This window comes from Lissotriton vulgaris, chromosome 12 (genome assembly GCF_964263255.1).
Source record: "Lissotriton vulgaris chromosome 12, aLisVul1.2, whole genome shotgun sequence".
Classification (NCBI taxonomy): domain Eukaryota; kingdom Metazoa; phylum Chordata; class Amphibia; order Caudata; family Salamandridae; genus Lissotriton; species Lissotriton vulgaris.
The window spans coordinates 709,043,796-709,064,411 of NC_141700.1; the positions used below are offsets into that span (position 1 = coordinate 709,043,796).

The following is a 20,616-nucleotide window of genomic DNA, read 5'->3' on the forward strand; positions in this document are numbered from 1 at the left end:
AAAGATTCAGAAGCAAAAAACATGTCTTTCAGTCACAAAAGTGAAAGACGAAGTGAAGGAAATGGGTGGGGATTTCATTCTTTGTAAAAAAAACTGTTAGCAGCCAATGAAAAGTGTTATTTAGGGTCACATGACTCTGCGTGCACCGGAGCGCTTCCGGGGGCGCATACGCGGCGCGAATGTAGGCGCTTCCAGGTTGCATACGCGGCGCGAACGTAGGCGCTTCCGGGTGCGCACACCCGGCGCGAACGTAGGCGCTTCCGGGTCGCATACACGGCGCGAACGTAGGTGCTTCCGGGGGCGCTTACGCTGCGCGCCGAAGTGACGTTTTGATAGTTTCACGGAAATGCAAAATTATTTTCTTTTCCTTATTTAAAAAAAACTGCTTTTCTTTGTATGGTACGAAATGTTTTGCGTTATTATTAACTTTTCATTCATATTTTTTTCACGAACGAAAGTAGCGCTCTGGGTGCGCTTTCCGGAGAGCTTACCGGAGCGCGCACCCAGAGCGCCCCAGAAAAAATTATTAAAAAAAAACCTCAAAAATTAATACTTACACAAAACAGCAAATTGTAAAAAAAAAAAATAGGTTAGAAACTCGATATAGAAAAGAATTAGCATTTAAAAAACCTATGAAATTCACTGAAAAATCCATAGGTTTCACACCAGTTATAGTTAGGAATTAGCATTTAAAAAACCTATTAAATTCACTGAAAAAAACATAGGTTTCACACCAGTTATAGTTACCTGGAAATTTTACTGACATAAAACCATTGAAATTCCCACGTTATAGTTAGTTGGACTCACTATAACTTGCGCGTGTAATGCACTGCTAATGACATCACATATTACATCACTCATGACATGGTCAGTGACATCACTCATGACATCACTGATTTAACTTCAAAAAGTCTTATATCGCTTTTCTTAGTGCCCTATTCTTAGAATATGAACTTACCAATAAGAGAAAAGGCTTGGCTTTCTCATTTCCTGGAAATGTTTGTACAGTTACAGTCTCTGAACACACTTAAAGAATTGCAGTCTCTGCTATGATTCTTGAATTTTCGAAGAACATACATATAACTGATTGTGCACAATGTATTAAGCCACTTTATGACTTAATCTGCCCAGATTTTTCTGCTTCGTGCTGGATGTCGGAACACACTGCAACTCCCAGATCTTACCAGTCTGATTTGCTTGAATCGCACAATTTACAGACATGCGTGAACACTACTATAGTCATCAGTATTTTAGCGGGTGCAATTGGATTTACATATGTCACCTTTAATGAAGGTCAAACAGTTCCCAAATCATATAAAGTGCATTTGTATTCACCTGTTGAAATGCATTTTGCTTCTACTGAAAACATTCAGACTACTGTAAAGATGCCCATTTTGAAGGAACAACCACTTGCTCAAGGTAAACAAATTATTGTTCTTTCACCTGTGCCCGCCATGGAGGCAGTTATGAAAGCCAGTGTTCCAAATTCCAAAGCACTCCATCCTCATTGGATGCAATAAGCTACATCCTTTACAGCCATGGATGTAGACTTTGTCTTTGACCTATCTTTACAAACACAAGAGTTTTGGGAATACTAACATGGTTATTCATTGCGTTCTTCAATTCTGCCTTTTGACCAATATAGGCCCGTCATTTATAATGGTGGATCTGCACAACTGGCTATAGGTTCTAGGCAGCAATATTCTGCAGCATGAACCATCATTCTTGGTGCTATCTCCGACTGAGTTTTTCACCCACAAATTACTCACACACAGTCTCTTGGTGCCTGCACTGCTCAATTTGCTGAGTTGAAGGCTTTACTGCTAGAACATGAAAATGCGGATCCTAAATTCAACACACTTATTGTGTGTGATTTGTATTAATGCGTACAATCTTTTAAGGATGATTTACATTTTTGGAAACAAAATGATTGCAGAGATTCCAAGAGTAGCCCAATCAAGCATGTTTGCATTGGGTTAAAGTGACTGATCTTAAGGATAGGTTGCCATGGACTCATGTTATGCATATACGGGTCCATATACGTATTTGAGCATACACCGTAGTGAATTCTATGGATGATGAAGCTGCCAAATCTGCAGTTGACACAGCTAAAACAGCAGTGATAACTCACTCTAACATTCATATCAACAATTATATTGTGGTTGCTGTGAAGGCTACTAATGATTGCATCTATTTTCCATGGACCGCAGACATGATTTAATTGTTGCGCAATTGAGGGAATCGCTTTGCCACATGCCAGTGTGGCTGCTAACAATTCACTCTTACAGCAAAGATATTGGTTGCAAGGTTTATACCACAAAACTAGAAAATATGTTTTATTTTGTGACATATGTCAACAGATTAAATGTTCTACTGTGTCTTGTCCACCGCAAACACAACTGTTTATTTCTAACCAGCCTTTTGGTTGTATCTGCTTAGATCACTGTGGCATTTTCTGCCATAGTAATTTGTATAAGTAGGGCGTCTGAGAGGCGTTTTGCTGTGTTAATGATGAGCACAAGCCAATCGCGGATCCGTTAGCATTATGGTCAAGATAGTCACGGACACTTATTACACTCTTTCTCTTACTTGTACGGTAATCATTACCCTTTTTTTCTACCAGAACTCCTGACGGGATTGTTTCTATTGTGCTCTTCTTCTATCTTTTTCTATCTTTCACATAAACGTCACACTGGCGTATTGCTTTAATACCGAGATTGATTTGGTATGCACAACACAGCCCCACCAATTAGGAAATACTACTTCCAATATGGGCGGCACGATGTGAACGTCACACTGCGTGAGGTAACGCTCTATGCGTATAATAGCACTGTTTCCATCGAGACCAGTGTCCCTCCAGGGCACTCCAAAAAATAGTTCTTTGATTTGTTCGAAGAAAGAAATTACTCGAAGTTCTCTTTTTTGTAGTTAAACTTATTCTTTTTTATTTTAATTCATCAAATTATTGATTCCATAATGTTCATGCCAGCGGTCCAGTGGCCCAATGCATTTCGGGCATTGCCCTTCCTCAGGGGCTGTATAGTGTCTCGTAGCCAGCGCCAGTCCTCGCCGCTCGCAAGGCCATAAGCTGCGCGGAATAGGGGCTGGGGGAAGGGGGCTGTTTTGAAAGTGGTGGGTGAGTAAGGCAGATTTTTCTCGCTCTATGCCCCAGGGCAACTTAGCTCTTCGAGTTCTCATGCGGGTTTGCTTAAATAAGGAAGCAGCGTTTTCTGCCTCCTACCGGCATTCGAGCAGCAGAGGGCAGGTATAACGCCGTGTTCCAGGAGAGGCTTGGTGAGTATTTTCAACAATGCAACCACAACAAGAGAGGTATGTTTTTTAAAAAAACGCCAAATGTTTATGTCTACCATCTCACTCATAGGTAGCCCTTTCTATTCCGCTCTCAATGCCGATGAGGCCAGCCACTTCCAATAATTGTGGCAGGATGTTTTTGCCATATGTCTGTGTGTTTTTATGTTTTTGTGCGTGACATAATGCTATTGGACATGATTATTCACACTGGAGTAACTTCTTCTCATAGTAATCTGCACGACAAGTGTTTTTAATGGTAGCAGCACAAATCACGGCTCCCAAACCAAAGATATTTTTCCACTATCACAGACAGATGCCTTTGTGCTCATTCCCAGGGACGCGAACGCTAGTATGCTGTCTTTGCTATTCATACCGTGTGTGTTGAGACACCAAAGAATTGTAGTAAATGTTAATATTAAGAGCACCAATGTGCAGTGTGTGTGAACACTGCTTGAGCCGGGTCTCTGGCACTTAAGTTATGAATGTGACAGCATGCCTTGCTGTCCCCAACAATGATGCGCATGCAGTATATGAGTCATTTGCACTTTTAGAGTTTGATACTAATAAGTGAGATGGGCACCATGTTTAAAGGATTAGTTGTACTTTCTCTCTTCTCTCTCCTTTTTTTAGGTTGGATTTAGATACTCCAAGGGGGAGTTCCTCTTTTGGGTGCATTGACACCCCTAATACACCTGATTATAGGTAAATTAGGGGTTACTGATTGTCCCCATCTCAGACCCCTATTTCTACACTTTTCTCACTACTTGCACAGTCCTGCTGAAGTGCCACTGGATCCATTAGGGACCTCCTCTAGGCGGAAAACATGTAAACCTAACCGACCCATCTTTCACTATCACCCTCACGTTGACTAAGCAGAAGGAAAATACTTACCCCTCTGATAAGTTGGATCAAAAGACCTTCTCTTGTCACTGATTTTTAACCATACTACACGGACCCGAGAATAAAGATTTTAGGGTACCAGGGCAGTACTTTAAAATTCACTCACCCCTGCAGCATTTCTCCTAAAAAGAACTCCAATAAAGAGCCCTCTCGCGGAGCCCGTGGGGGACTGCAGCGCCACCCCCCACGAGGAGCAAATGCCCGATGATGAAGCATGATACCCACATGGGTGTGTGAGGGCACTTTTTCAAAAAGGAGGAATTTCCCCGCCTTAGTAATCTCTTTCATCTGACCTAGTTTATGATATAGTCTCCTCTACTAGTCTTTTTAGTGACCAAATCGGCCTGCGTCTGTCTCTCTGTAGTTACAGTCACCCTCCAGTGATTATATCTTTAGTCTTGGGAGCACGGGGTTTGGACCTCTATTTCCTTCTGCTCCCAGTCCCTCCTTCTTTGTGATTTTGCGGGAAATGGAAAAGTTCAGGGTCTCCCCTCGAACCCTTGCTTTGGAAGTATCCCAGACTATGGTTTCGGAAGCTCTGCCTCTAATAATATCAAAGAATTCTGCAATCCCCTTAGCCATATGATCACAATATGATTGATTATACAGATGTTTCCTTTCAAATGCCCAAGGCCTCTGAACTCTAGTAAAACCAATCAATGGAAATTCAGCTACTACAGAATTATGATCTGAGATGATCCTCTGATATCTCTTGATTTTAACTATTTCGGCCAATTGTTTAGAGACAAAAAAATAGCCCAGCATGACTAGTTTATCATGAGGGGCCGAATAAAAGGTGAATCCTGGATCCACTGATCTATGCTTGCACCAGCTATCAGCCAAACCATACTCTCTCACCAGAGAGACCCTTACTTTCCTACCCTGCTATGGTAGATCAGCATTTAAATTAAAATTGCTGTCTAAGTGGATACTTTAGTCACCACAGAGGATCAGAGGATGTGGCCACAAGGCAAGTTCGACACTCAAGTAATTCAATATATCGGGATTATCTAAATTAGATCCATAAATAGAGCAGATCGAGACAGAGGTTTTATTAGCTGCTAATATATATTGTACAATAGCCCTGCTTCCCAGCTTGTCTTCCTTAGTTTGTTTACAAATTCCCATGCCATGTCTTGGTAGAATTATTACCCCTCTAGTTGTTGTCCCCTGCCGAGTGCATGCTAACATTTTGAAGCCTAAGTCCCTCAACCACCATCGCTTACTCCAGGGTATGTGGGTCTGCTGAAGGCACACTAAATCAATGTGGATGAATCGGAGGATCTTAGCCAACATGCTCCCTTTTTTTTTTATCATTGAGGCCACATATGTTTAATGAGCAAATACGGATTTTACCCACCATCCTGGTATTTAAAATTCTTAATACCAGAGCTCTTTATAGGATACTCTAGGTTGTAATTAACCGCTCACGGTCTGCTGCTGTCCCTGGGAGAACGACGTGGGATTCCTGTGCTCCGCCTGCGCTCTGATAGCGCTTGTCACTCTGTGTGGGCTCTGCTGTGGTGGGGAAAAGGACGTGATTTGCACCAGGCGCCGAGGGACTGCGAGGTCCAGCAGGCTCTTTGCCTCACAGCTGCTGCCTCTTCCCTCGGCGCTCCGCCCCCCGCCTGGACAAAAGATAAACTTATCGCGGCCCCCGCTCCGCGGGTGCCGCTCACGGTCTGCTGCTGTCCCTGGGAGAACGACGTGGGATTCCTGTGCTCCGCCTGCGCTCTGATAGCGCTTGTCACTCTGTGTGGGCTCTGCTGTGGTGGGGAAAAGGACGTGATTTGCACCAGGCGCCGAGGGACTGCGAGGTCCAGCAGGCTCTTTGCCTCACAGCTGCTGCCTCTTCCCTCGGCACTCCGCCCCCCGCCTGGACAATAGATAAACTTATCGCGGCCCCCGCTCCGCGGGTGCCGCTCACGGTCTGCTGCTGTCCCTGGGAGAACGACGTGGGATTCCTGTGCTCCGCCTGCGCTCTGATAGCGCTTGTCACTCTGTGTGGGCTCTGCTGTGGTGGGGAAAAGGACGTGATTTGCACCAGGCGCCGAGGGACTGCGAGGTCCAGCAGGCTCTTTGCCTCACAGCTGCTGCCTCTTCCCTCGGTGCTCCGCCCCCCGCCTGCAGTGAATAAATCGCGATCCACATCCCGCGACGCGGGACGCGCGCGGGATATAGCCCGGGGCGAAGCCCGGGCAAAGGGCGGGCCCTCTGTGGCCCTCCGAGGCCTGAGGAGGCCGGGACGGGCCACCCCACTTGGTTCCATCACAGAGGGAGGTATCGTGCTTCAATATTTCTCGTTTTTTTTTGTTTGGCATTTCTCTAAATTATTAACAACACAATGTCCTTATGGGAGGACCTCAACGCCCTGTGCGGTACTAACTACGCCCCTGATCTTATAGCCTCCCCAACTGTGGATTCTTTTTCTCTTAAGGCAACTGGTCCCGATGATAAAGGTCATATCCAAGTAAATGCCGCGCCCCTGGGTTCCTACAATAGATGGAAGCATGACATCGAAACTAACTTTGGAAACAATACAAACATACCATCACTTGCTAATCCAATAGCATTCATTGAGGACCCGGCCGCGGACAAACCAGAGGACCCCCTTCTGTCTCTCAACACGACTTTATTGGCCAAAATAGAGCAACTGCTGGTTGCTACCATCTCTCCCTTGGTCACAAAAATGAATGATTTAGGGGAAAGGCTGACCAATATTGAGTCAGTAATAAGAAAGCTCCCGCCTCCAGCTACTACTATGGCCACATGCGTCTGTCCTAACCCTATCACCACCCCCGAAACGTATAAATCCGGCAATGGGGCCATCCAAATACAGCCATCACGCACACGTATTCAAATAGGCCCCAAAGTATTTGTCAAACCTGCATCAAAAACCCATACAGTGGCTAGATCCGCCTTGGCAAGAATGCCACATATCAACCTGCCCCCTGAGGCCGCCCCGTATGTGTCTGTCCTCTCTGGGGTCCCTGCCCTCACCCAGGGAACACGCGAATCCCAGCAGGATTTGCTAAATAAGGCCATCTATTGGCTAAAAAAGAATAGACCGTTGCCGCCGGGGCTAGACGGGGGTATCTTGAGTGTTAGGAGGGTGGGATGGTTAGGGACGCTGCCCAAATGCATTGCTGGGGATCTGGTACTCATTAAATTTAAAAACACCAATGTTGCCCCCTTTCTACGAGTTTGTACCCCCAATGAAAGTGAAAGACAAGGCACAATTCGCATTTGGGATTTATATGATTTTTACCCGAGCTCCCCTCACATTACATAGGACAAACTCTTAAAATTTTTAATGGTAACTGAATTTCGCACAATAATTGTTGAATGATGGTTTTTTTTTTTTTTTTTTAATTTTTTTATTGTGTCTATGAAACATCGTGTCTATGAAATGAAATGTCTATGGTTTTTCTGTTAGTATTTTTGTATTGTCGATGCTTTTATGATTTTTTATTTAAAAATCGAATAAAGCTTATTTGAACTTGAACTTGAACCATATAAATAATTTAATTCCTCCTTTAAATTAATACAATCTTCATCCCATATATTAGATAAAAAACAATCAACAACTGCTTACCCCTTCCTTCTTCCCTCCCCCAACATCTTTGTCTGCCTCCCCCCACCCCACCCCACTCTGCCCACAACACCCATCACAAACGGCTAGATCTTCCAGTTACAGTGATAGAGTGGGACCACTCCTGCATTCCCACTCCAATCGCAATTCTATAAATAATGCCGAGAACAGGCAAAGAAGAAAAAAGGAAACAAAAATATGGCTAGAGAAAGAGCAGAACCATTGTTAATCCCTCGCAGCATACACAGAGTTTAATCAAGAGATTGTAGAAACTCTTAAGCTTGAATTTCTGACGAGAAGAAATGAGGGGCTTCCCTCTAAATTACTTTAAGTTGATGGACTGTGATTCCCTGCATACCATTGTACCTTCTCGGCACTTGTAAAGAGCAGGTCGCCTACAGACGCAGCTCCACCCAATATATTGTGTCAAGTGCCTGAAATATTTTCCACAGTCATTCTTGACCTTATCAATGCCTCTCCTCGGGAGTTGTCCCATCCCTGTGGAAAAGAGCAAAGGAAAAGCCTCACCTGAAGAAGCCCAGTCTTGATCCGGATATACTGGGTAACTTTCGCCCTATCTCTCTCCTCCCAGGGATTAGTAAATTAGCTGAGAAATATGTTAATGCAGAACTCTCGACATTTCTTGACTCCCACAATCTCCTTCATACCTCTCAAATGGGCTGTCGCTCATGCCAAGGAACTGAAACAGCGTTATTGGCAGTTGCAAAAGAATCTAAAAAGATTCTCGATGCAAGAGGATCAAAAGCATTCATTCTCTCGGACCTTAGCACTGCCTTTCACAAGGTCAACCACCAAATTCTGATCCATTGACTCAGAGGTTTGGGGTTGACTGGGGTAGCTCTACCATGGTTGCAATTATTTCTGGGGTTCATATAGTGACTTACGCTGACTACACCCAACTGGTATTAGCACTAAATCACGCTGACAAAGCCTCTGTCCCTGCCTAGAAGAGATAGTCAAATGGATGCATCAATCATACCTAAAGCTAAATTGTGACAAGACCGAGTTGATGCTCCTTGGCAACCCATCCCTCTTCAGGGTAGATGCTCTTTGGCCAGACTCTATGGGCCCTGTTCCAGTCCCTAAGACCCGGATGAAGAGTCTAGGCTTCTGACTGGACCAGGATCTTAGCTTCATGGTACAAGCACGGAAGGTGGTGGCTGCTTGTTTCAGCATCCAAAGGATGCTCCATAAAGTGCCCCCTCTTCTCCCTTTTCGGGCAAGAAGGCTTATGGTACAGGCACTTATTCTTTCCCGCCTGGACTACATAATACCCTTTACCTCAGAGCTCCGGTCTCAACCCTCACAAAGGTCCAAATGGTGCAAAACTGTGCTGTAAGGATGCTTATGGGGATCTTGAACCGGCAATCCACAAAACCCGCCTTGAAGTCGCTCCACTGGCTACCTGTTTTGGAGAGAGTCAGTTTAAAGCCATGTGCATTGACCATAAGATGCTAACCGGGAATGGCCCCCTGATCAAACACTCCATGGTCCAGCCTTATGTGCCAAATAGATGGCCGCACTCTGATGATTTGCATCTGGTGACTGTTCCCAAGATTAAGCGGGCCAGAAGAGGCAGGCGCCTATTAACCTACTATGCTGCAAAGATGTGGAATACTCTTCCCCACTGCCTAAGGAGCGTAACTAGCCATTTAGCCTTCTGGAAATCATTGAAGACCTGGCTCTTCCCTTAAGAGTGCTGTGCCGTCCCTCTCTGCTACTGTCTTGGCACTGGAATGTCCCAGGGTAGTCATGCGCTCAATAAATGATGCTTCATTCATTCATTCATTCAGTTTGACAAGAGTCAATAAAAAGACCTGAGCTCCCTTATTTTGAAAAGGTTGGATCAGCTGTTGAAATCGCCAGGGACGTTCTACTGTGGAAAGGCAGTTATCATGCCTGACAAAGAACTTATGCCCATTAAAAGAACGCTGCCGGTGTAGATGGGGTAGATTAGAAATTGCCTGACGAAGGAGAACATTACCTATGTAGATCAGAATAACACAAGGTTTGCTCCCTGCTGACTGTGAAGGATTCTTCTGCTTAAAGGGGAACCTGTGCACGCTTTATTTCTTGAGCCCAGTCCCAATTTCCTAACTCAGGGAGAGCCCCTTTGAGAAGATCGACAGTAAATTTTAAGGCATCACCGCCCTCATTCCCCTCTAGAATGCCCAAGTCCCTCAAGTTATTCCGTCTCATTCTATTTTCGAAGTCCTCCAGCGCCCATCGGGTGTCTGACATTTGATTTTCCAGTGTCACTGTCTTTACTCTATGAGTTGAGGTTTCATTTCCCAGCATGTTCACTCGGCCTTCCTCCTCATTCATTCTTTTCACAAACTCAGAGGAGGTCTTGGAGATCTTATGAATGGGTCCCTGCATCTTCCTACAAGCTGTCTGAACTCTATGAATCTCAATGTGTGTTTTTTTCTCTGTGGGCCATGATACTTTGATATATAGACTCCAGGGGGATGAGTTCGGATGCTCCTGCAGTATTACCGGCTGCTACCATGTTTCCTTTTAACGCTGAGGAGATGGAGTAGTCCCAGAGAAGACCTCCGGTTTGTTTTCATTTTTGCTGCCTCTATCACAAGGATTCCTCCCCTTCTTAACTGTGGCAATATTGACCCAAATTTCATCTTGCCCCCCTTTCAAGTTGCTAATGTCCGATACATGGCTCTGACTATCTGAGTCACACCAGTCTGTAATGTCTGACAGGGAGAAAAATGTATCTCCGCCTTCTGCTTCAGGCCCCTAGTTGACAGCAGGTTCTCCACTTAGAACACCCGCCTTAAAAATAGGACCAGGCAGGTAGTTTACCTCAGAACCCCCAGCTATAGGTAGATCATCTTCATTTTTTTGAAGACATACCTGCCTTACCACCAGATTCTGCTGGAGACTGCGCTGACCCTTGCTTCACTGTATTTTCAAGGTTTAAAATCTGGCTCATCTCAGAGTCCATGGGAGTCAGCTGTAGGTATGTCTCAGATAGCATACCTTCTGCCTGGTGTAGATTGCTGGAACCGTGCTTTGGTCTTGTGGGGCCAAGTTTGCGGGATAGGGTTGATCTGGCACCAAAAATGTTCCCCTATTAGGTGTCTTCCCTGACTTCCTCATAGTGGTGCGGGGGGCAACAAAACTGTGGGAGAAAAGCAACATCCGAACATTTTAGGCACCCCAAAACTTACCTCAATCTTAGAGGTCATTAAGATGGCCATCCTATCGTGAAATGGGACCGCCCGCCAAAATGGCCGGGGTCCCATGGTGGCCTTTAGGATGCGCCCGCCACAGTGGCAGGTGCATCCTGCATTCTTGACATTGTGACGGGTGGTGCACTCAGCACCGCCAGCCACAATGCCAGGAAGGCATGTTGTGCACTTCAATGCACAACATGGCAGGCACTTTGTGCATGGAACTGCAGGGGGGTACCATAGGTACCCCCATGTGTACCCCCACCCCCTAGAGTCCCCGGGGGCCCGCAACGGGCCCCCACAAGCAATTCCCGCATTCATTTCCGTGGCAGCATTGTGTTTCTGCACCCATAGTAATAGGCTGGCAGTGTCTGACAGACACAGCCACCATATTAAACTCTTTTCCACCTGGTCAACTTGTTGACCAGGCAGAAAAGTAGCAGACAGTCTTTTGTCCGCCGCGGTCCCCCCGCCATAGTAATATGGCGGGGGGAAATGGGTGGTGGGTGGGGACGGATCTCGGGCGGATCACCACCGCCATGAGGGCAGTGGCGATCCGCCCGAGATCCTAATGGGCCCCTTAGAGTTTCCACATTTACTGGAGTGGAGGTAGTATTTAACCTCACTGTCAGCATTTGAATATTTTTATTTTGCTTTACATCAGAACAAATCCTGGATAAATCATAGATATAGGTCTTGCAAGACCTCTTGCAATTATGCTTTGCAATGCAGCTCGAACTATGACATAGGTGTATAGTGTTCATCATAGGAAGGGAAAAAAAATCATAGAGCGGTATAGGGTACTGCAACAAATTATCATGCATCTGTCTGCACACCTTGATTGACAGCCTCAGCTGTTGCTCCAGAAAGAACACCCTTACTCCCAGCAATCCTACAAAATATACAGGACTACTTCCTGATATGCTCAGGATTGTCCACTAAGCATAAGTGCCCTAAAATCTAGGAATTAATGTAAAGTCTGTATTGAAAGGTACATCAGAGATCAGACCATGTTGATGTTTTTCAGGGCCCACGTGAGGTTGACAAGGAGTCAGGAAAAGGAGTCCAGATGGCCTCAAATGTCAGCATTTGGTCATTAAGTTTATAGATCATCCTTTCATAGGAAGCAAATGCCCTCATCTCATCCATTCATTCTGCCATGATTGGCTCAGTGGTTGATTTCCATTTCTGTAGGATGCAGAGTTTCGTCATTGCCAGAAAGGATGTTAACTTTCTCTTCCTGTGTGTGGTCAGATTTTCAATATTATCAAAGTTATGAAAGGCCTCAAGGTCAATGTATAATCTCTATCTGTGGGATGGAGCAGGCGCCATGGCTCAGCCAGTCCATGGTCTGACAAAGTTCTTGAGGTCCAGTCTGTCCTTGGTATTCCAACTCCCGCATCTGTCCAGTACCGGGTCTAAGGTGGTGTTCCAGACATCACCTGTTAAGAGTTGGGATTTTTAGAACATCATGCCTCGTCTGCTATTAAGGGGCAGATAGGCTCCTTTCTGTATATTGTGGGTGTACATATAGCTTAGAACAATAACATGACCTTCATTGGAGAATTTGGCAAAGATATATCTCCCTTCTGTATCGGATCATGTCTGTAATGTTTTCTCTCCAAGGGTCTTATAACAGAGTATGGGCACTCTTTCTTGCTCCATGAGGTGTGCAGGGTACTGGTGCTCTCTGGATGTTTATGATCATATGTGGAGTAGTTTAGTGTACCTTCTGCCCCCAGTCCCTTTGAAGCTTGGCGGATATCGTATTGGAGAGGTGTCTTACCTGCAGGAGGGCGATGTCAGGTTTATGAGGGGCCAAATAGGTTAGAATGTTCTTTTGCTTTACTTAAGAGTGAATTGATGTTAAAGGACCAAACAGAAGGGGTTCTATTGGTAGATATTGGGTTTTCTGGGATGTGGGGGCTATGCCTGGTGATATTCAGAGCTTGTATGGGTCCTGTATTCCGTCCAAGATGTAACCACTGCAGCCGAATAAGTATCGAGTGTGTAGACTTGAAGAAATTCGTGATTCTGCATTTAAGACTTGATACAGGCGTGTGTAACTCCTAGGGTGGGAGTTACACTGTATAAGTAAGGACAAGATAAAATTGCATTTTGAAATTGTTGCAAGATATTAAAGTCATATTGGAGCATGGCGAGAACCAGGGGGAACCTGCAGGGAGAAGAAACAGAAGGCTCATGGCTTAAGCTGGTATCTGGATTTGTCCTGCAGGCATTGGGTGACCACATCTCCCCATCTGTCTTGTCCTAGGTGTCTCGGGCAGGAGGTAAATTGGGGCCAGTGGCTAACAGGGATGGTGGATTAGCTGTAACATCCCTATGTGGTGGTGCTCCTTCCTGTGGGAATGTATATCCATGTGGGTGTCATCCAAATCCGAGAGAAATTGCTACAGGAGGGGCCATTCTCCTTTATTAGTCCCCTAGAGCAAAAACTGTAGAGAGCCGATCCAAGAGAAATGGCTCAAGTTCTTCAGGATAAGTGAATTTGTGTGTCGTCTCATCTACCATAAGGATCATAGTAGCAGATTCAAGTAAGCTGTACCATATGCTCAATTTCAATAATTAATGTGCCCTTTGAAATTCAAGTGGCGGTTGGAAATTCAGCCTTAGGATCGATGGTAGAAGCTCTGATAGAAAGGTGATCAAATTCACTCCCCCGTCTAATTCTGGGAGTCCCAAGATCCCAATACTATTCCTCTTTCTATCTGCCAATTCTGTGACCTTCCGCCGGAGATTACAAAGTTCATCACCCCAATCTGGCATAGTAGCATACCTGCATTCCAAGGCCATAAGGCGTTGTTCCTCATTGTCTATTTGCGATCTGAATTGAGCGAGTTCTGTTTTGATACTTTTAATTTCTTGATTAGTACAGGCAACGGATGCTTCCACTGCATCTATGCTAATCTTCAGACCTTTCTATTCTGCCATCAGAAAAGTCAAATGTAAACACTGACATCGTTGGAGAAGCAGGCACAGACAGGAGACCTTTATTGCCAGGGCAACTGTCTCAGAAAAAAGGAGTTGTTTGCGTGATTTATATTTTGGTATCCGGCATCCCTGAAGCAGATAGGGGAAATGGCCTTTACCATGCGGGCTAAGCCACGTGCGCCATTTCCTCGCAAGCGCAACCATGCTTGCCTTCACTACGCATATGCCTTAACCACGCATATGAGTGTTGAAGCAGTGTCCGGTCTAGGGGCTGTAATGGGCAGGCACAGAAAGAATCGGGAGAGGATGTGGTGAGGTAAGTGGGGCTGTGGCCCAGTTTTGGGGGTGTCGTTTTCAAGGTTTTATGGTAGTTTTTAGGGCCTGGGGGTTGGGGTTGGGTTTGGTGTTGCTTTAGGCCTATGGGAAGTTTGTAGGGCTTACAGAGGTAAGGGTACATTTTAGTGCTAGGTGGGGGGTCAGGGATGTGTTTAGGACTCAGGAGGGTGGTTGGGAAAGTTTTTAGGGGTCAGGTGGTTGGGTTAGTTTTTAGGGCTTGGAGGTATTTGTTAGGGTTTGGGATACTTTTTAGGCCTGGGAAGGTAGGGTGGAATTTTTACAGGGCTGGGGGGAGGGGGAGGGGGGGGTGGGGGGGAGTAGTTTTCAGAGGTTGGGGGTGGGTCACTTTTTATGGCTCATGGGGGTCACGGTAGTTATTAGTGTAATGGGGAGGTTCGGGTGTGAACTTTACCATGCATATCCCTTTACCAGTCATGCCTTTACCACGACATTATGTGGTAAAGGAATGTGTTGTTCAGACACATTCATTCTAAGGACAGTGTTGTAAAGGTACACGTGGTTTAGCCATGCAAGCATCTATCATACAACCAGCGGATATTGAAGTAGGAGGGTAAGTTATCTCCAGCAGGAGGGGCAAAGCCTAGGGAGCCACCCTCTGAGCAGGAGGTTGTTGAGGTCTGAGGGGCCGGTGTGCAGGAGCTTGTGATCACATTTTCTCCTCCTTCTTACTAGGCTGCAACCTGTGCCACAGTAGCTTACAACTGCATGTGACAGAAGCGGGTAAACAGTGGAGGCCATCTCTGTCAGGTACTTCATGAATGGGGTCATTATTGCAAATTAATAACCCCTCTCAATAAGGCAAAATAGGTGGCAGACACAGGAGCTGTTTTGAAGCTGGACATCTTGTTCATGGCAAAAGCTCTACCTCCTCCACCTAAACCTCAATGTCTTATGGCAATTCGCCCCCCATGTTAAGTCACTTCCTAAACATCAAAATCAGATAGATACCAACAATTTAACAAATGATATTACTTGAATGGGCCCATTCAATATTTGAGTTGTAGATCAATGAAAAGTTAAATGATTTTATTACAGAATTCTAAAGTAAAGCAGTACAGAGTCAATTCCATGAAGGGTCTCAATGCAGAGTTATACAGAAAATGGAGAGACCAGAAATAATTATAAATTACAAGTGGACAGCAAAAATCATGAGAGTCATGGCCAGCATCCCTAGTAGAATAAGAACATCGCCTGACTCATCCCAAAAAATCAATGGTTTTTAAAAATAATTTTTGCATATGAAATTACAGAATCCACTGACATTGTGGTGTGAGCAAATGTAGCATTTCATCAGCAAATCAGAGCACATATAAAGCAAATAAACATAATATTGCATTAACACCTGAGCACTAACCAAATACTTGAATGAATATTTAGCACCCTTTATGTTAATGTCATCTGGAGATGCTAGATCATAACCAGATATATGAACTATTATGTGTTATAAGAATGACTATGAACAGTGAACAAGTGGAAAGACCTTGGGAAATTTTTAGAGTAGTGGCTGGACTGGGAAAAGTTAATTGAGAACACAATGACAATAGCAGTGGAAATACACCAGTACATTTCAGCTTTACTGTGTGCTGTGGAATTGCTGAGGAGAGATAGTGGTCAGAAGGGGAGAAGCATGAGTGATAGGGGAGACTTCAGTCTTGGGAAAGATGATGTTTGCATTGAAACTGGGGCCTACTTGATATTCATCAGAAAACACACTTCTAGTCCTCATAGAAACATTTTTTAATTTGTAACAGTAACGAAGTAAGTATCTATATGTGAAATCAAGTGTAAAAATATTTTTTGCATACTGTTGGAGCACAAAATTATGAGCACATAAAATTCTTATACACCACCAGTGCTTAATTTTTAAACAAATAAGGGTGATGCCCAAGGTTTTGCTCAGAAGCTCATGGCTGGTGCTATCAAAGCTTGGGGTGCCGAATGCTAAAGCTGTGTAGTCTTGATTCCACCTAATTTTCTTTTAACCCATCTCCAGACATTCCCTGCACTATTAAATTATCATTGTGGTTTCTTTTTTTATCCCTTCTTTAACACTTTGTCACTGTTATTCCATCTTTCCCCTTCTCCTTATTACCCCCTGTCATGCTTTTCTCTCTCGTGCTCTGTTTCAAAATCTGTTGAGGAAAAATAAATGTCGGCCCCAACAAAATCAGTGCTAGAGGGCCCCACCTGCATCCATCTGCTCAATATAAGTACTGGTGGCCTGCCCATGTAAGATTGTCAGCAGTGATTGCCAATAGTATTGCTAAATGGGCTTTATCAACTTGAAAGGCCTCTTCATGGGTAACAAATACTACCCATAGCTGGAATGTCCCTGGCACCAAGATAATACTATGAGAAGTAAGACTTCAATGCCACATCATTTGTCACTCAAATATTAGCTTTAAATATATTTGGGAAATTCAATCATTTTTCTTCAAACATAATCTTTAATGCACATTTTTCAGTTCTGGCATGCATATATTAATTCAAAAACGCAGAAAATTCTACTTTAGTGGGTAGAGCTACACACACAAAAAACAATGTATAGGTAGATGAAGAGCTGACAGTAGCCCACAAGCTACCCATAGTGCAAGCCGGATATATGCACAAATACCACTTATGCAAAAGATGTTGACAGTTTTCCATACCTTGTAACCTCATTCATATCATCAGAATCAGATGTTAACAGAAATGTAGCTGTAACACGACAGAAGAGTAATTGTAGAATGTTTTCACTCCAACCAAATAAATCAAGCTGGTGTGTCTGATCCTGTCTCATGGATATCTGTCTCTTGTTCTAGATTCACCTGACTGCATGAAGTGCCCAGATGACCAGTGGTCCAGCGAGAAACGGGATCGCTGCGTCCTGAAATATGTGGAGTTCCTCTCCTTCCAAGAGCCCCTGGGTTTCATCTTGCTTTCTGTGGCCACATCCAGTACCATGGTTGTCTTCACAATCTTTGCTGTCTTTTTCAAGCACCGTGAAACCCCAATAGTCAAGGCAAACAATCGGGGCCTGAGCTACCTTCTTCTAGTTAGTTTGTCACTCTGCCTTCTAAGCACGTTGCTCTTCCTAGGACGTCCTACTGACATCACCTGCATGCTTCGCCAGGTCACATTCAGCATCCTCTTTGTCATGTGCATTTCATGCTTGCTGGCCAAAACTGTCCTGGTGCTGATGGCGTTCCAAGCCACACACCCCAACACGCCCTTGAGAAGTGGACTTGGCGCAAAGATACCAACCATGATAGTCTTTGTTTGCACACTCATTCAAACACTGATCTGCACAGTCTGGTTGTCCTCATCCCATCCCTATGCTGAACAGAATATGAAGTCCCAGACAGGGAAGGTTCTGATTGAATGTAATGAAGGCTCTCCCACAGCCTTCTGGTGTGTCCTGGGGTACATGGCGCTTCTGGCCCTCACCAGTTTTCTGGTTGCATTTAAAGCGAGAAAGTTGCCTGACAGCTTCAATGAGGCTCAGCTCATCACATTCAGCATGGTGACCTTCTTAACCGTCTGGACACTGTTCCTTCCATCCTATCAGAACACCAAAGGGAAGTACATGGTTGCTGTGGAGGTCTTCGCTATCATCTCATCCTCAATGGGGATTGTAGTTTGCATATTTTTTCCCAAGTGTTACATCATTGTTATCCGTCCTGATCTGAACAGCAGAAATTATTTGAAGGGGAAGCTTCAGTCACTGACATCAGCCAATTAAACCCATAAAAGAAATGCACAACCCTCATTGAGAGATTGCAGGTCCAATTCTGATAATTGCTTTACCATAACTAGTAATAATGAAATTACAGTAAATTCACAATTAAATGGAGAATTCAATGCAGACATCCCATTGCTACCACTTTTTCCAAATTTAAAGGTGCAAAATAGATCCAACATTTATACCATAAAATCTGGTGCAATTGTGTGCCTTTAAATGTGGAAAACAGCATCGCTTATGGAATAATATCACATGTATCCAGTAAAGAAAAGCAAAATTATAGGTCTGCCATGTAGAAGGCAGCTAGGGGCTCCTGAGAGAACCATGTATTGCACAGGTATTCATGTGCCCTGGGCTGAGGGAGATCCCATTTAACGAGGGAGAGGATGCACCTTAAGAGGTGCAGGACTTTTCTTATGCCCCAGGCTTTAGCTAAAAAACAAATTTAATATGGGGAAACCACTGCATGCACATTTATTACATTCCCACCCCTAAATAAACTCTGAGTGAGGGACTCAGTGTGCAGGAGCCTTGCCTTCTGTGGACCTTGGATTAACACATTTTATGTAACACTCTTGTACCTGAAATACTAGAAATACACTAAAATAATGAATTTTATCCTAACACTGATTGAATAATTAGATGAAAGATAAATCACTCACCTCTTAAACCTATGTTTTAAAGTTACAAATGTTATTTTGAAATGTGCATTGAGTTTAATCTCTTTCATATAGTTTCAGACTCTTTTTCCAGACTGATTTAGAAATGGGATGTGATGTACAGTAGAGGTCTCCTGAAACAGTTCTTGCTCAGGAAAAATCCTGACACATTTCATTCTCAGACAACAGAATATACAATCAAAAGGAAGAGATTTTTGAAAAACCTACTGATCATATCACAGGTTTGAAAGTTTTTGGAGAATGTCAGACCTACTTCTAGAGCTTATAAAATATCTATGTTGTTCTGTGACTCCTTTTGACCAGTGCATTATACTTATGATGGGCATAGTATCAACATTAAGGCAAAAATAGCATGTGCACAAAGGATAGCAGTGGCTCATAAAAACACAGAAAAAAACACCCTCAAAATGATCACTTCAGATTTATTTTTAGAAGAGAACAATCTTCAATGACCCATGTCAAAGGAAATAGAGAATCTCACGCCTCTCATCTCCAGAGTTTCCATTATGACAAGGGGCTCTGCACAAATTCTGGCCACATGGATGGACTCTATTACTTGAATTTCTGCCACAGAAAACGTATCCCTGTACTCATATTTAAGCTGTTGTCTTATTTTCCTTATGGTGGGTAGCCCACAAGTATGCTGGGTTGGTAGAGGATTTAGCCACAGTCCCCCAGTCAGAAGACTGCTTGTTGTACTTTTAAATCTCCGCTTACCTGGCGGTGTCTTATTGATTGTCGCCTTGCCATAAATAGGAGACATCAACTTCCATTGTAAACTGGCTCTCCTCTTGGTGTTTGGACTTTTGGGTCAAGGGTTTCCATTTGTGAAGCAGACTGAGGCTCCACACCTGGAAATGTGGCAGTTTCCTGTCTTTATATGAACTGGGGAAACCTGGTCTACAGCTGTCCTCTTTTTCCTCCAACCCCTAACTGACTGCTTCAGGGTGTTGAAATTGAGAGAAAAGCCTTTGCCATACAAATACCAATAAGACTTCTCAGCAAATGGTCAGTTCATAACTGGTCTACAGACCACTTATATGAGATTTATATGGCTTCCATTTGTCTTTGAGCAACATTCTACTGTCAAATGTGTGACACTTTCTTATGAGTAAATAAAAGAAATGACCAGTGTTTGTGCGTCTGTCTGTGAGTTTTCGCTGTAACCAGACATAATATAGCAATGAACATACATATAAAACAAGCCAGGCCTATTGATGCACCAATGATTATTAGCAGAATCAGATCAATGAATACCAACAATGGCTTTGTTAATACTTACAATGTAAATGAGTCAATTGTGAAAATATTGAACCGTGAATTGAACAATTCTAGGTCTGTGGAAGGGGTAGTGGTATTTAGAGTGTCTCAATCAGATTGTGCTGCCATGTACTGTGCTGATGGCAGGCAAGCTGAGCTTGGTGCTTGCCAGTGACGAAGCCTGCTCTTAAATGTAACTTCTGGTCTGGTTGCAGGGCTGTGTCACAAGGCTGCTCTACTGTAAGGCCAGCTCTGTCTGCCTGTTAGCTGTTTGTACATTGTCACTCTGGCAGGCAAGCAGGGAACTGTGCCATCTATGCCTCACCTAAACTCAGACCCATTTTCAGGGCAAAGGCTGGCTGGTCAGCCCTTTTATTAGTATGTGCTTTCTGATGCTGTTGCTGGGACCAGACACACTGCACTCCCAGGCTGGCCCTCCACCCCCATGAAATATGAGTGACTTGCGGGCCGGTGAGGAATTGTTGACTAACTGCACTAGTAGTCATTAATGCCAATCCATCTAGCTTAGATGGCTCAAATTAAGTTTGGGGAACCAGCAGGGAAGGACTTGAGACAACTCACACTCAAGCCAGTTGAAAACAAAATCCTGCCAACACCACCTCCTTCACATCT

At 44.2% G+C, this 20,616-nt stretch overlaps 1 protein-coding gene across 2 annotated transcripts in view; it reads left to right on the forward strand.

Annotated features, from left to right (window-relative positions):
• The window catches only part of LOC147678064 (vomeronasal type-2 receptor 26-like), a 41,877-nt gene extending 23,834 nt beyond the window's left edge, over positions 1 to 18,043 (forward strand). For both annotated transcript variants that reach the window (XM_086946560.1, XM_086946561.1), the window contains one exon: positions 17,124 to 18,043. In XM_086946560.1, the coding sequence (XP_086802686.1) occupies positions 17,124 to 18,043 (920 nt within the window). The remainder of the gene's footprint in view (positions 1 to 17,123) is intronic.
• Positions 18,044 to 20,616: the final 2,573 nt, after the last annotated feature.